General features: G+C 49.9%; 1 protein-coding gene across 4 annotated transcripts in view; it reads right to left on the bottom strand.

Moving 5' to 3' along the window:
- The window catches only part of LOC149325235 (solute carrier family 41 member 1-like), a 43,715-nt gene that overhangs the window by 8,035 nt on the left and 23,577 nt on the right, over positions 1-12,103 (bottom strand). For all 4 annotated transcript variants that reach the window (XM_089563178.1, XM_089563179.1, XM_089563180.1 and 1 more), the window contains exons 4-7: positions 10,392-10,538; positions 5,751-5,895; positions 3,183-3,256; positions 1,877-2,011 (exon numbers count right to left, since the gene is read on the bottom strand). In XM_089563178.1, the coding sequence (XP_089419304.1) occupies positions 1,877-2,011; positions 3,183-3,256; positions 5,751-5,895; positions 10,392-10,538 (501 nt within the window). The remainder of the gene's footprint in view (positions 1-1,876; positions 2,012-3,182; positions 3,257-5,750; positions 5,896-10,391; positions 10,539-12,103) is intronic.

The following is a 12,103-nucleotide window of genomic DNA, read 5'->3' as shown; positions in this document are numbered from 1 at the left end:
ACGCGGCCACCGAATGCCCGCCTACGTCGCCAACTTAACTCTTTCAAGCTAGTCGACAACATCCTTCTTTGGCACAATTACAGCCCCTTCGGTGACTCATGGGTCCCTGTCGTACCCCGTTCTCTTCGCCGAGAAGTTTTGCAGGCCTTTCATGATGATCCCCCGGCTGGCCACTTAGGCTTTCAGAAAACTTATGACCGCATCAAGCGCCGTTTCTTTTGGCCTGGCCTCTCAACCGCTGTTGGAAAATATATTGCGTCTTGCATCTCTTGCCAACGTCGTAAACGGAGCACGTCTGCCCCTGCGGGCCTTCTACAGCCTCTCCCCTGTCCTTTCTCCCCTTTTGAAGTCGTTGGGATTGACCTCTACGGTCCCTTACCATTAACACCAACGGGCAACCGTTGGATCGTCACTGCCATCGACCACTTAACTAGATACGCTGAAACGGCCCCTGTTCCTTCCGGCTCTGCTTCAGAGATCGCCCACTTCTTCCTGAACGCCATCCTTCTGCGCCATGGAGCTCCTCGTGTCCTTATTAGTGACCGCGGCAAGTCCTTCCTCTCCAGCATCCTTGCCGAAGTTCTTCACGCCTCCAGAACCGTGCACAAAACCTCTTCAGCTTATCACCCTCAGACCAATGGGCTCACAGAGCGCTTTCATCGCACGCTGTCCGATATGCTAGCCACCTACATCCAGCCCGACCACACCAACTGGGACACCATGCTTCCCTTCGTTACCTTTGCATACAATAGTGCCGTGCAAAGAACCACCAACTTCTCCCCATTCTTCCTTGTGTATGGACGTCAACCTACCTTCACCCTCGAAGCGTCTTTCTTCTCCGCCCCGTCAACCTCTTCCAGACTCTCTCACGAACAGTTTACTTCTCGTCTTACCTACTGCCGTGCCATTGCCCGCCTGAATACCGACGCCTCCCAAGCCTCCCGGAAAAACACCTATGATCTCTCCCACCGTGCCATATTTTTTCACCCTGGTGATGAGGTACTGCTGTGGACTCCAGTGCGTACCCCGGGATTGTGTGAAAAATTTTTGAGCCGTTATATTGGTCCGTATACTGTACTCGAACAAACGTCCCCGGTGAACTATCGCGTTGCCCCTGTTCATCCTGTTAATGATCGTCGTTGCCGAGGTGCCGAGATTGGTCATGTTTCACGCCTCAAACCCTTTGCCCGTCGCCTTACTGAGCTCTAATCTGCGCCCGGGCCGGTCGCTTTCGTACGCGAGGGGAGAAAGTGTAAGCACAACATGCGACCTTCGTCTTCATCTGTACATATCCATCATCATCGCTCAAAGCACAACATGCGATCTTCGTCTTCATCTGTACATATCCATCATCATCGATCATCTTCTTCTTCGAAGGGTTGGTCGCCATACTTGCGGGTGCCATTAAAGCTCGCTCCATCCTGCGCTCTGTCTCCTGTCTCACAATTTATTTATTTATGCACACTTTGAAGGCCCGTAGCCACAACGGAAGAGAGTGGGGAAGTTATTACAGCATCTTTATTTCGCCATCATGCAGTACATGATCGCAAGAAGCCCATAGTAAAAGCTGTCCTATGACAACTTGACTGCGCCACGAGCACCCGGCCTTGACATTAGGCACATCTTGACACATATCAGGTGACAGGATTACATGACCGCGCCGAAATATTTATTTTTTTTCAGCAGACACGTGTCCTGTAAAGTTCTGATCGCGATATTACAACCAACTAGCTCCAGCCGCTGCTTTTCTAGCACTAATGCGACGCTCAAACTCGTCACAGCCGCAAAGATCTGCAGCGTCGCGCATCGCTGCATCCGGTAACCGTACCTTCCTCACGCGCGGTGACCCCCTTCCCCAGAGAGAAAACCCACTCACTGCTGCTGCAGAGGCCGGTGAAAGGGTCGACGCAGTGGTGCTTATCGTGATCCGGATGGCGGCCCAGCTCCGAGCGTTGCGCGAACAACGTCGACAGGCGGCTCGCGTGGATCGCCGCCAGGTTGCCGTTGACGCCTGCGGGCGAGAGCGGGCAGCTTCGTTTAATTACACTTACTGACAGTGTCGCCCTTTGCTGGCTGTTACATGGTTGGAATAAAACACCTGAAAATAAAAGCACGTTCGTGAAGAATCCAACAAAAGATGCACAATGCATTGAACCAAAATCAAAGCAAATGGCCCTCATAAGTTGACCAACAACTTATGCTAATAATATAGTTGTGTTAATGGGTTTGAAGGAAGCCAGGGTGAAGCCAGGAGCGAACGGAGAGTGTTTATTCCAGGCTGCTCAAAAAAGCAGCATCGTAAGAGGGGAGTCACATTTCACACTTTTCACAGTGGAGTCAAGCAGCGCGTTCCACTACTTCAAATTTCAAAACAGAAGGTGTGTCCAAAACAACCATTATGAGAAAGTGACACAGGAATCTTCATGCTATGGCGGTGTCTTGGTGGCTTATCAAGGTGGATTTAAATATACTGTGATGTGTTATTCTGAAAGGAACCGCAAATTAGCCAAGAAAAAACCTTCGGCCTTGAAAATTTCGGCTGTGGAATGAAGGATTTCAAGCTTTGCTAATTTACAAAATTCAGTCGGTGGAGTGATGTTTATTAGGAATAAACCGAGAACAGTGGAGCGAAGCGCTGCACTGGCAAGGAAACGGCGGAAGGAATGAAACAATAGAATAGGCGCGAACGGTAGCGCCTATTAAGAGAAACACAACGGAAGAACGGCGGAGGACAAGCTCTCGCGTCCTACTAGTGCTAGTCCTGCGTCGTTCCTCCGTTGCGTTTGTCATTGTAGGCTGTATTGTTTCCTGTCTCAAGTACCATGCATCACCGCGTCCGTCACGGTGAGTTTACTTTTCATAGTTTCTCTCGCTCACCTGCTCTCTGTTGCTTGAGCTAGTCCAAATAGACGAAGAAACTGGCCGGTCGTAAACATGATGGCATCCTTATTGTCGTTCGGTTTTAACGTAGTCTTTACCAGTAACCACTCATCGCCTTGCAAAAGGTTGCGACATTTTCATCTATCTAGCGGCCGGAAATCCTCCCATCTCAGCAGTTGACGCCGCGACAACGGCAAGCCGCAGCTCTCACGCGCTCCGCTTCAAACCCTTCAGTCTGCTTTTCTGCTCTCAAGACTGCTAGACACAAAAGTGCAGCCCGGAAGCCATAGAGCTGTGCTCACCGTTGATGACAGGTTGGAAGACGGCCAGCCCGCTGAAGGTGGTGACAGCCAGGTCGAGAATGTAGCCGCCGACACTGCAAGGGGGAAAAAGCAATGAGCGTCGGCGCGCGAACGCGTCTCACCGCATCTTTGGAGCGAGATTTTAAACTATACTGGTTACGGAGCACCGAGCCGGATTATACGCATGCCCGGTGGCCGCCATGTGCAAGTTACCAAACAGAAACTATCTATGAAACAGATTAACACAGCGCTGCGGAACGAGGACAAGATAGAAGAAACACGAAACAAAGGACGGGCGCTGACTACCAACTCTTTATTGTGCTGGTTTTTATGACGCAATAGAGAGTTGGTAGTCAGCGCCCGTCCTGTGTTTCGTGTTTCTTCTATCTTGTCCTCGTTCCGTTGCGCTGTGTTAATCTGTTTCGTAGAAAGTATGTACCAACTAGCTCATATTAGAATCCTCTTACAAACAGACACGTCGTTAATGGCAGAGCACTAGCAAGTTCTCCGCCACCCCTTCGTTTTGAACAACGCATATCAGCTCCTTTCAATGCGGATACTGTGGTGACAGTTGACTAACTCCACTGCTGAATTTTTGATCCAAGGTTCCTACAAGGAGCTCCGCAGCTGAATTGAGCCAATAGCAGAGTACCTCGACGTCAGGCCCCCATTTACACTCGGAACACAAACTGACTCAGACTGTACAAGTGACGTGCGTAAAGTTTTTCCAAACATTTTTCCGCGTTATCAGTGCACACTTAGAACTGTGGCTACCCCAGATGGACCTTGGCAATGGAGATCTAACTTCGTAACAATTTTTCTTAACTTGTATGGATTTAGATTAGCGGACCTTGTGAAGCCGAAAGTAACATACGACGAATAACATCACTCAAGGGATTTAATATCAACTGGCATAATATTTTTGTTCTCTTTCACAGATTCACATATTTGCACAAAGACGTGCATCGAAAATGTTAGTGCAAGAGAAGTAATATTTCTCCTCAAGTCGTTCTTGAAATGAACAATTTTTCTGTGCGATTTATGCGATGCTTACGCATTTGTGCTTCCCATAAAAATTATATTTTTCCTGCCATCCCAAAGAGACTCAGGCTATGAGGGACGCCGTAGTGAAGGACTCCGCATATTTCGACCGCCTGGGGTTCTTGCACTTGCACTGACATTGCACAGTACAAGGGCCTCTATTAGACGAGGAGAGACGCGAGAAGTACGGCTTAGCAAAACTGTCTGTTTGCCTAATTGGTGCAGCGTACTGAATTTTGAAAGCAGAGGTGAAGACAAGGGACGACAGCCGTGTACTGTTGTGCTGTCCCCTGTCTTTACCTCTGCTTTCAAATTCCGACACGCGATAAAGAAGGAAAGCAAGCCTTTCCTTCCAAGAAAGAAGAGGGACGATAGGAAAAGACCGACGATTTCCCCTGTACATGCTGAACCCGGATGCCACCCGCGAGAAGCCGGCGCTAATGTGCTGTGTTGCCTTCACCGAGGTGCCTTCACCGTTCAAGGGGCTATGCGCGCGATTGTGTACACTGAGAGTTCAGGGCATTTTCTTGGACTATGCAATAGCTGGAAATGATTTAAGTGTTTGAGGCGAATTTGGCGCCATCTCTATCCTAAACAGGGAGCTTTGTTCTGCCAGCTAGCGGGCGCAGTAAATAATATGTATGGAAACGGTTAGCCTGCATGGTAGCACGTCCTCCGTCATTTGCACGCATAAAGGTTTTGTCACCCGTGACAATACCGTTCCTTGTGTGCTTCTGGTTTGGTTTATGGTTTATGAGGGTTTAAAATCCCAAAAGTGACTCAGGCTATAAGGGACGCCATAGTGAAGGGCTCCGGTGTGCTTGTGCTTGTGTGCTTTTGTAGCCATGTTTACCTTGAAAATAAACACTATGTAAACCTTCAACACTGAAGTGCCCATTTGACAATACCCAGGTTGTGGCCTTACAATTTCTTTTAAATATTTGTACATGCTCATAAAAAAGTTATCGTCGCCTTATTCCATTGCAAACCGAACTAACCGAATCTATTCTCTGCGCCTCTATAAACTAGGCCTCTAAAACTATGTGGATAGAAAAATAAATGTTGTCAAGGGAAGTATAGGTAGCGGTTAAAGGTATAAGCGAACGGCATCGACTCAGCCATGAGGACACCTTTTGCTCGGACATAGCTAGATGCCACGCAAGGCCATGCCATATGGGATGGCAGAGCCCACATGTGCTCGGAGCCACGGTGCTGCAAAGCACCAAAGATCTCCAGGCCACAGATGCCAGCATGGAGTACAAAAGAAATGCGGGGAATCGAACGGCAGAATTGGCATCCTACGCCGGATTGTCACGACCGCTGAAGTGAGCGACAAGGGGGGAAATAGCCGTTCACCCATGTAGAGAGCTAATAGAGTCCAGCCCCTTATTTTGCCGGCTGTGCCTTCGAATTCAGTGCCGGAATATTATGAGATGGGCCGCAAGCGATGCCCCACAAACTTGTTCAGACCACGTGGAGGCTGCGTACTCTTCTCTGCCCTTCCCGTGCCGCGTATATGCCGCTCACCTGGAGATGATCATGGCGACGATGATGGGCCACCAGCCGACGGTGAGCACTTTCCTCGAGGTCGGGTGGCGTCGCGCCAGGAACACCCAGGCGGGGCACAGCACCACCACCGCCGCGGCGAACAGGCTGGGGATCCAGGGCCGCGCTGCGTGTACAAGATATTGCAAGGACACTTTGGCAACTAAAGTGTTGAAAGGCGAAAGCCGAGGACACTATGGCGTGACGACTTCCGGTGGATGTGACGTCACACCATTCCCGTGGCTATATCGATACCCAAATTATACATCTTTCGGGGACCTTAAGTGTTAATTACGCTTAATTACACATTTTTCCATCTAATTTGACACAAATCCTACGTTTTTCCGACCATTCTGTAACAATTTTCACTATGCCGTGACGGATTCGGGTGGATGTGACATCACACCGTTCCCGTGGCTGTATCGACGTCCGCGCTATTTCGACGCAATTTCGACATTTTTGACCATAATTAATTAACTAATTAATCTACATTCATCAAACTTGGCTACAAGGTTCATTTTTCCCTCCCCTATCTGAAGCAGCCATTTCTTTTATTCTATCTATTTTAGTTCCCGAGTTACACGCGTGTGACGCGCTGTGTTAACGGACGACAGTATGAGCCATTAAAGGCTTTCGCCTTAAAACATATTGCGTTAGTGAGCCAAGGGCGGCTTTCGCACGGAGCCCCCTGGCTGTGCTTGCCTCCAAGACCGCTGATTTTTGTGGCACCAAATTCAGAAATTAGGAATTTTATTTCTTTTACGTGCGGCACATATTGGCAAGACCGCTTATGTCGGCTCCACAGTTCTATGCCAAAACGTTTCCCATTGGAAAGCATTGGAAAGCATTGGAAAGCATTGTGTTAAGGAGCTGCGATTCACTGCTGTTGCAAGGGACCTAGACTACAAATCCTTTCAGGCTCATTGTCGGGGTCAACTGCCCAGGCCATCCGGATGACATCCCCAATGGCCAGCTGTGAACACGAAAGTGCGTTGCTTCTGTGAACGCCTAGCCGCGGCCGCCAAAGCTCATGTGCAGAGAAGATTGGGGGATGTGTGACCTCAGCCCTCTGCGCGTGCATCATGCGGGAACGTGTCCAGTCGATGGAAACACGCACTTCCCCCGAGGCGCGATCGGGCTCCGAGGGGGGAGCGCGTTGCGCCAGACCCAATCAACGGTGGTGGCTTGGCAAATCGAGACGGATGTAGCTGGCGTCGCACGGACAGGCGGCGGCGGCGCCGGCATTGTCTGAGCGGGATGTTGCGCAGTGCTCGCCTGCCCCTCGGGGTGACGACGGCGTCAAGGTCGAGGAGGGCCTTCATTCGGCCAACAAGGTGCGATTGGCGCCCAGGCGTGAGAAGGAGCCGCCGAGGAGAACGGGATACACTCGCAGTTAGTGTCTTCCAGTTCACTATTGCCGCAACCTAACCATGTCATGGGTCCGCTGGCAAAGGTTAAGCTGTGCCAAGGATTGAAGTCTACCGCTTGCATCGCACCAGGGGCGACTTGAAGAAGAAAGAAAGTGTCCTGTGCACTGGCGTGCTTTTCAATAACGACACCACTGCAGCAGCCATGCATTATTTCGGTGATTTCTCCTCTCACTGACGTCTCAGAAGGCGGAGGTCATTGTACAGACACGGGGCTGCTCATCGCGTTTAGTTGACACATTTTTTTTTCGCTTGTTTATCAGGAATTCCAGCCACAGTTAGGGTGTCTAAACCCAAACCACCTTAGAACTCTCCAAGGCATCAGAGGCTAAAATTTGACTCTGAAGTCCAGGCTTTGCGCGTGCACAGTCTACGTTTGGCCCTAGGGTCCTCTTGTAAACAACAGCACCAATAAAGCTGGCAAACCACATTTGTGTCCATCTATCTGCCCGCGCGGCCGGGGTCAGTGTCGTAACCCTATACAGTAGACACATTTGTGTGGATTTTGGCGCACGCCTATACAAGGCACCGCCTGTTCGGGCGGAATAATACAAGGCTTCCTGCACTTAGCCATCCCTGTGACGAGTTGTTCGTGATGTGCGCGATTCGCTAATTGAGCATTTCTGATATGTAACTTTCCTCTAGTCATAAGAGCCCCGAAGAGCGAGGCTACAGACAGAAATCGGCCACGCATCCGCGTTGCGAGAGCACGATAAGCAGCGCCCTAAAAGGCGGGCAGTCGAGGCTACAGCATGCCTAAGCAAATTTCGTGTAGCGTGCCTCTATCTTCGCCACCGCGAAACAAACCCTTCAAGGCGTGTCTTACAGGTTACCGCAGACAGCGAGAACAACATGAACGGCCATTCCACCTAGAGTCTCGTTCGACGGATGGCTTTCTATAGCAAACGCCTCCTCCACAACTTTCTTTTCGTTGTTTGGCGGGAAGCATTCGCCGAATAACGGCAAGGACCATAGAAAAGTGACGTGGTTTTTTTACCGAGGTGGTGCCTCTGCAACGGCGAAGAAGAAACCGAAAGTGGCGCGTGAGCATGCCAGTGGTACTGGTCACACGTAAAAAACTCGCAGCTGAAACTAAACTACGCAGCTATCCAGCGCACACAGGCACCGTACTTATTCCGTTCTCCACACTTGCTGTCTTCGAGGAGCCATCTCTACCCCAAACTAAAGCTAAATAGCGTCACAAACAGTCCGGTGGCTCCCAAACCTAGCCAGTTCGCCTGCTGATACTCAAGTAGTGAAGCCATCTCTGAGGCCCACGGAAATCCGAACGTGAATACAAGGCCGACAATGGTGGCGTAGGAACAACCGTCTCCTCCTTCTGCGCTGAGCTGATTGCTATTCAAGCGGCGCTTTGCTCTCTGGCCGCCATTCCCAAGATCCTTACTACCTGCATTCTCATCTGCACCAACGCCCTTCAAGTAACACGCCTACCCCGACGCGTCAGTGGCAGCTCAGATATTTTCCAAAATATCCACCATCGTCTGGCGGCACACATCCCGTAGTCAATGAGTGGATCCCAGGTGACCTCATGAGTTCCCAAAGACGTGCAGATTCTGTGGCACGCCAAGCGATACCAACCGCGTCGTTGCTTCAGCTCCTAAGTCTGGATGGTGTCACCCTCCTTATAACGAGAAAGAAGCACCTCCGGCGCCGCACACGTGCTCTCATCGCTTCGTGTTCGGTAACCCTCCCCGCGGTCTTACCACTGCAGATTAGGTTCGAGGAGGATGCCCGCACTGCTGCCGTAACGCGAAACTGGCCTCAACTTCGAGACTCACATTCACACCCCAGGTGTTGATTCTTCAAATCCCGGTATACCGAAGTCGATATCCGCCACCTGCTGAGGATGTAAAGCTGGCGATAATGCTGACGAGAATCCCCATCCCAGACGGCAGCGAGCCTCTCGTCGGACAATACTTCGTCATATACCGCGCGGACGCAGGGACCACACCACCACCCTCTCCACGACTTCATTAGATCGGCCAACATATTGTAGCGAGAGCATTGTGTAGCGAGAGTAAGGGAAGAAACGTGAGTTAATGTCACCCTAGTCGAAATAAAAAAAATGAGATGGGTTTAGGCAGTGCATGTAATGAGAAGGCCGATAAACAGGTCGTCAAGGGTAACGGAGTGAACTCCAACGGAAGGGAAGCGTACCAAGGGGCTGCAGAAAGTTAAGTGGGCGTAATAGATTAGGCACTTGGCTCAGATAACGTAGCCGCAGCTGGCAAAGAAGCGCGTTAATTGGAGACATATGGGAAAGCGTGTTGTCCTGGAGTGGATCCAGTTCAGTTCATGACGACGGGTTTACAGGGGGACGTGGAGATCAGATAATTTTTGTTTCTAGGTTTAGAGTAACAAAATTTTACGCGCGTCTTGGAAAGGCCACTTAATGCTTAAATAATAAATTTCAAGGAAACATGTTAACTAGATTTTTTAATTTTAAATTTTATATTCTTCATTCCTATACGAAATTTCACAATGCCTGACGTTACAAAAAACATAGTAGTAGCCTGCAGTCACTCTTAAGGTTTACCCTAAGGAATAGTTGATGCCGTCACATTCTCTAAATATTTTTAGTAGCCTGATTTTTTCTAGAAAGAATGTTACATAAACGCTTGCATAATGCGTTCAATTATGTCATGTCGATTTCTTGACAGTGAGAAAATCATAAAACAGTTCAGAAATACAGGGAGTGACTGCATAAAGAATTTGTCAAGGAACCGAATCCAACAAACTGCATGAAAATCGGTGAAGTCATTTTTCATGCTATGCCTTCTGCAAGCAGGGCAGTCAGATCACGAAACAGTTTTGAGAAATCTGGCAATCTCAGATTTCAGCAGTAATTTTGTTGCCTACCGTCACGAAAACACGTTCTAGACTTTGTTTGCGAACTTTCAACGGAATATAGTTTTTTTATTATAGTTACTAAAGGTTTTCTAAAATTAGATTTTTCCAATATTTTCGTCATTTGATTCCCACGTCCCCCCTTAACTGACGTCATCTTCAATTACACGCTATGAGGCAGAAAACCGTAATCATCTGCGACAACCTCCCCGCCCTCCCTGTTCCTCTATGTCTCTGGAGGCGGTCACCCGTGGGTTACATTCCGGTGCACCGTTCCTGCGTGGTCGTCGAAGTTTAAACAAGACGCTGCCAGCGCTCGTACACTCACCGATGTGCGCGTAGAGGAGCGTGGAGAATCCGGCCAGGATGGCCAGCGTGGTCATGTCCCCCAGGGCGTCCACCACAGACGTGGCCACGTTGTCCGGGTTGATGCGGCAGCGGCCGGAGTACGCCACCACCAGCACCATCACCGTGCCTGCGTCGATAGGGAAAGAGCAGACACACATATCTTCAACACGATTTCGTTCTCGGCGAAATTCGGTAGCTGCCTCATTCGAGTCTCTATTAGCGCAGTTATTCGGCCCTTTGATTGCTGAAAATTTCTTATCTGGTTTGTGGGGGTTTAACGTCCCAAAGCGACTCAGGCTATTAGGGACGCCGTAGTGGAGGGCTCCGGAAATTTCGACCACCTGGGGTTATTTAAAGCGCATTGACATCGCACAGTACACGGGCCTCTAGAATTTCGCCTCCGTAGAAATTAAACCGCCGCGGCCGATTTTTCATCTGAATTTGACTATTTTTCCTCGATTTTTCACCTTTCCTGCTTACCTTTCCGCTTATCTTTGCAAGGTAAGCGTGCACCTAAATGTGAATTATGCAGAGTATGTCATATTCAGGCATCATGAAATCTCTAATTTTCTTATTTATTCAGCAAACAAATGTCACACAACTTCACCGCAGTGCGCTTGCGCAAACGGCCGGTGGTGGCGCACTTATTTTCCTCGCGTCACTCTTTTACAGCTTTTAAGAACTGTTTTCGGTCAGTGTAGCCTACTTTTTATTAGGACGTGGTCATCCATTCACGCAGACCAACTTCAGTTTCTCCTCAGTGTCATTCTAATGGCGAAGACCCGATACACGCCATTTACAGACAGCACGCGATAGTCGCGCTGAGAAGCGCCTCTGAGGGCAGGTCTCAATCCAAGGTTGTCTCCACCGAGCCTCCGAAGACTTCTCCGCACAGTGCGGACAGCTGCCCGCGGAGAGCTGCCGGGCACAGCAAAATGTTAGCATACAGGCGATGCGGAAGCCCTTCCTCCGCCTGTGAGGGACCTTTACTCGGGCGGGGATTGCCCCTCCAACCCTGCTATCCCCCCTCACCCCAACCCAACCCGGGAGGAATCGCATTTTCTTGGGCTAGTTGATTTTTCATGCTGTAGGTGTTTGCAGCGCACACGAAACAAGGACGGACAGAAAAGGGAACGAAACAGAGCGCTGACTTTCAACTCCGGACTGGGAGGCGACCCTTCTGGGCTGTTCTGACCTGCAGGCCCAACGGGCCCCGGTCGCGCGAGCCCGGGTGGCAGCCAACGCCACTGGGGTCCTGAACTGGGGACCTCCACCTAGTACTTGTAAGGGCTGGCCTCCTCTGGGCCAGCTCATGCATAACCTCCTTAAGTGTATCCACAAATAAATGTTTTCCCCCACCACCGCCGGGTATTCCTGGGGCTCGCCGCAAAGGTGTGTCTGGCCTTAGCGCGAACTACAGAGAGACAAAAATGACCATAAAAATGATAAATTTGAATGGCGTTTGGAGAACCACGGAGTGCATACTGCAACCGCGCAAAACGACGAGGGACGAAGAGAGTAAAGCACAGGACAAGACGCGGAACTTCAACTAAGGTTTACTACAGGAAAACCACATTTATACAGGAATCGTAATCACACCTGATGAACAGCCGATACCATCAAATAACAGAGGCACGTGGTATCGGCTGTTCACCAGGTGTGATTACGATTCCTGTATAAATGTGGTTTTTC

The sequence above is a fragment of the Amblyomma mixtum genome, chromosome 10 (assembly GCF_055824585.1).
Source record: "Amblyomma mixtum isolate Tamu chromosome 10, ASM5582458v1, whole genome shotgun sequence".
Taxonomy (NCBI): domain Eukaryota; kingdom Metazoa; phylum Arthropoda; class Arachnida; order Ixodida; family Ixodidae; genus Amblyomma; species Amblyomma mixtum.
The sequence above is the reverse complement of the archived record's forward strand: the minus strand, read 5'-3'. Positions and strand labels throughout refer to the sequence as shown.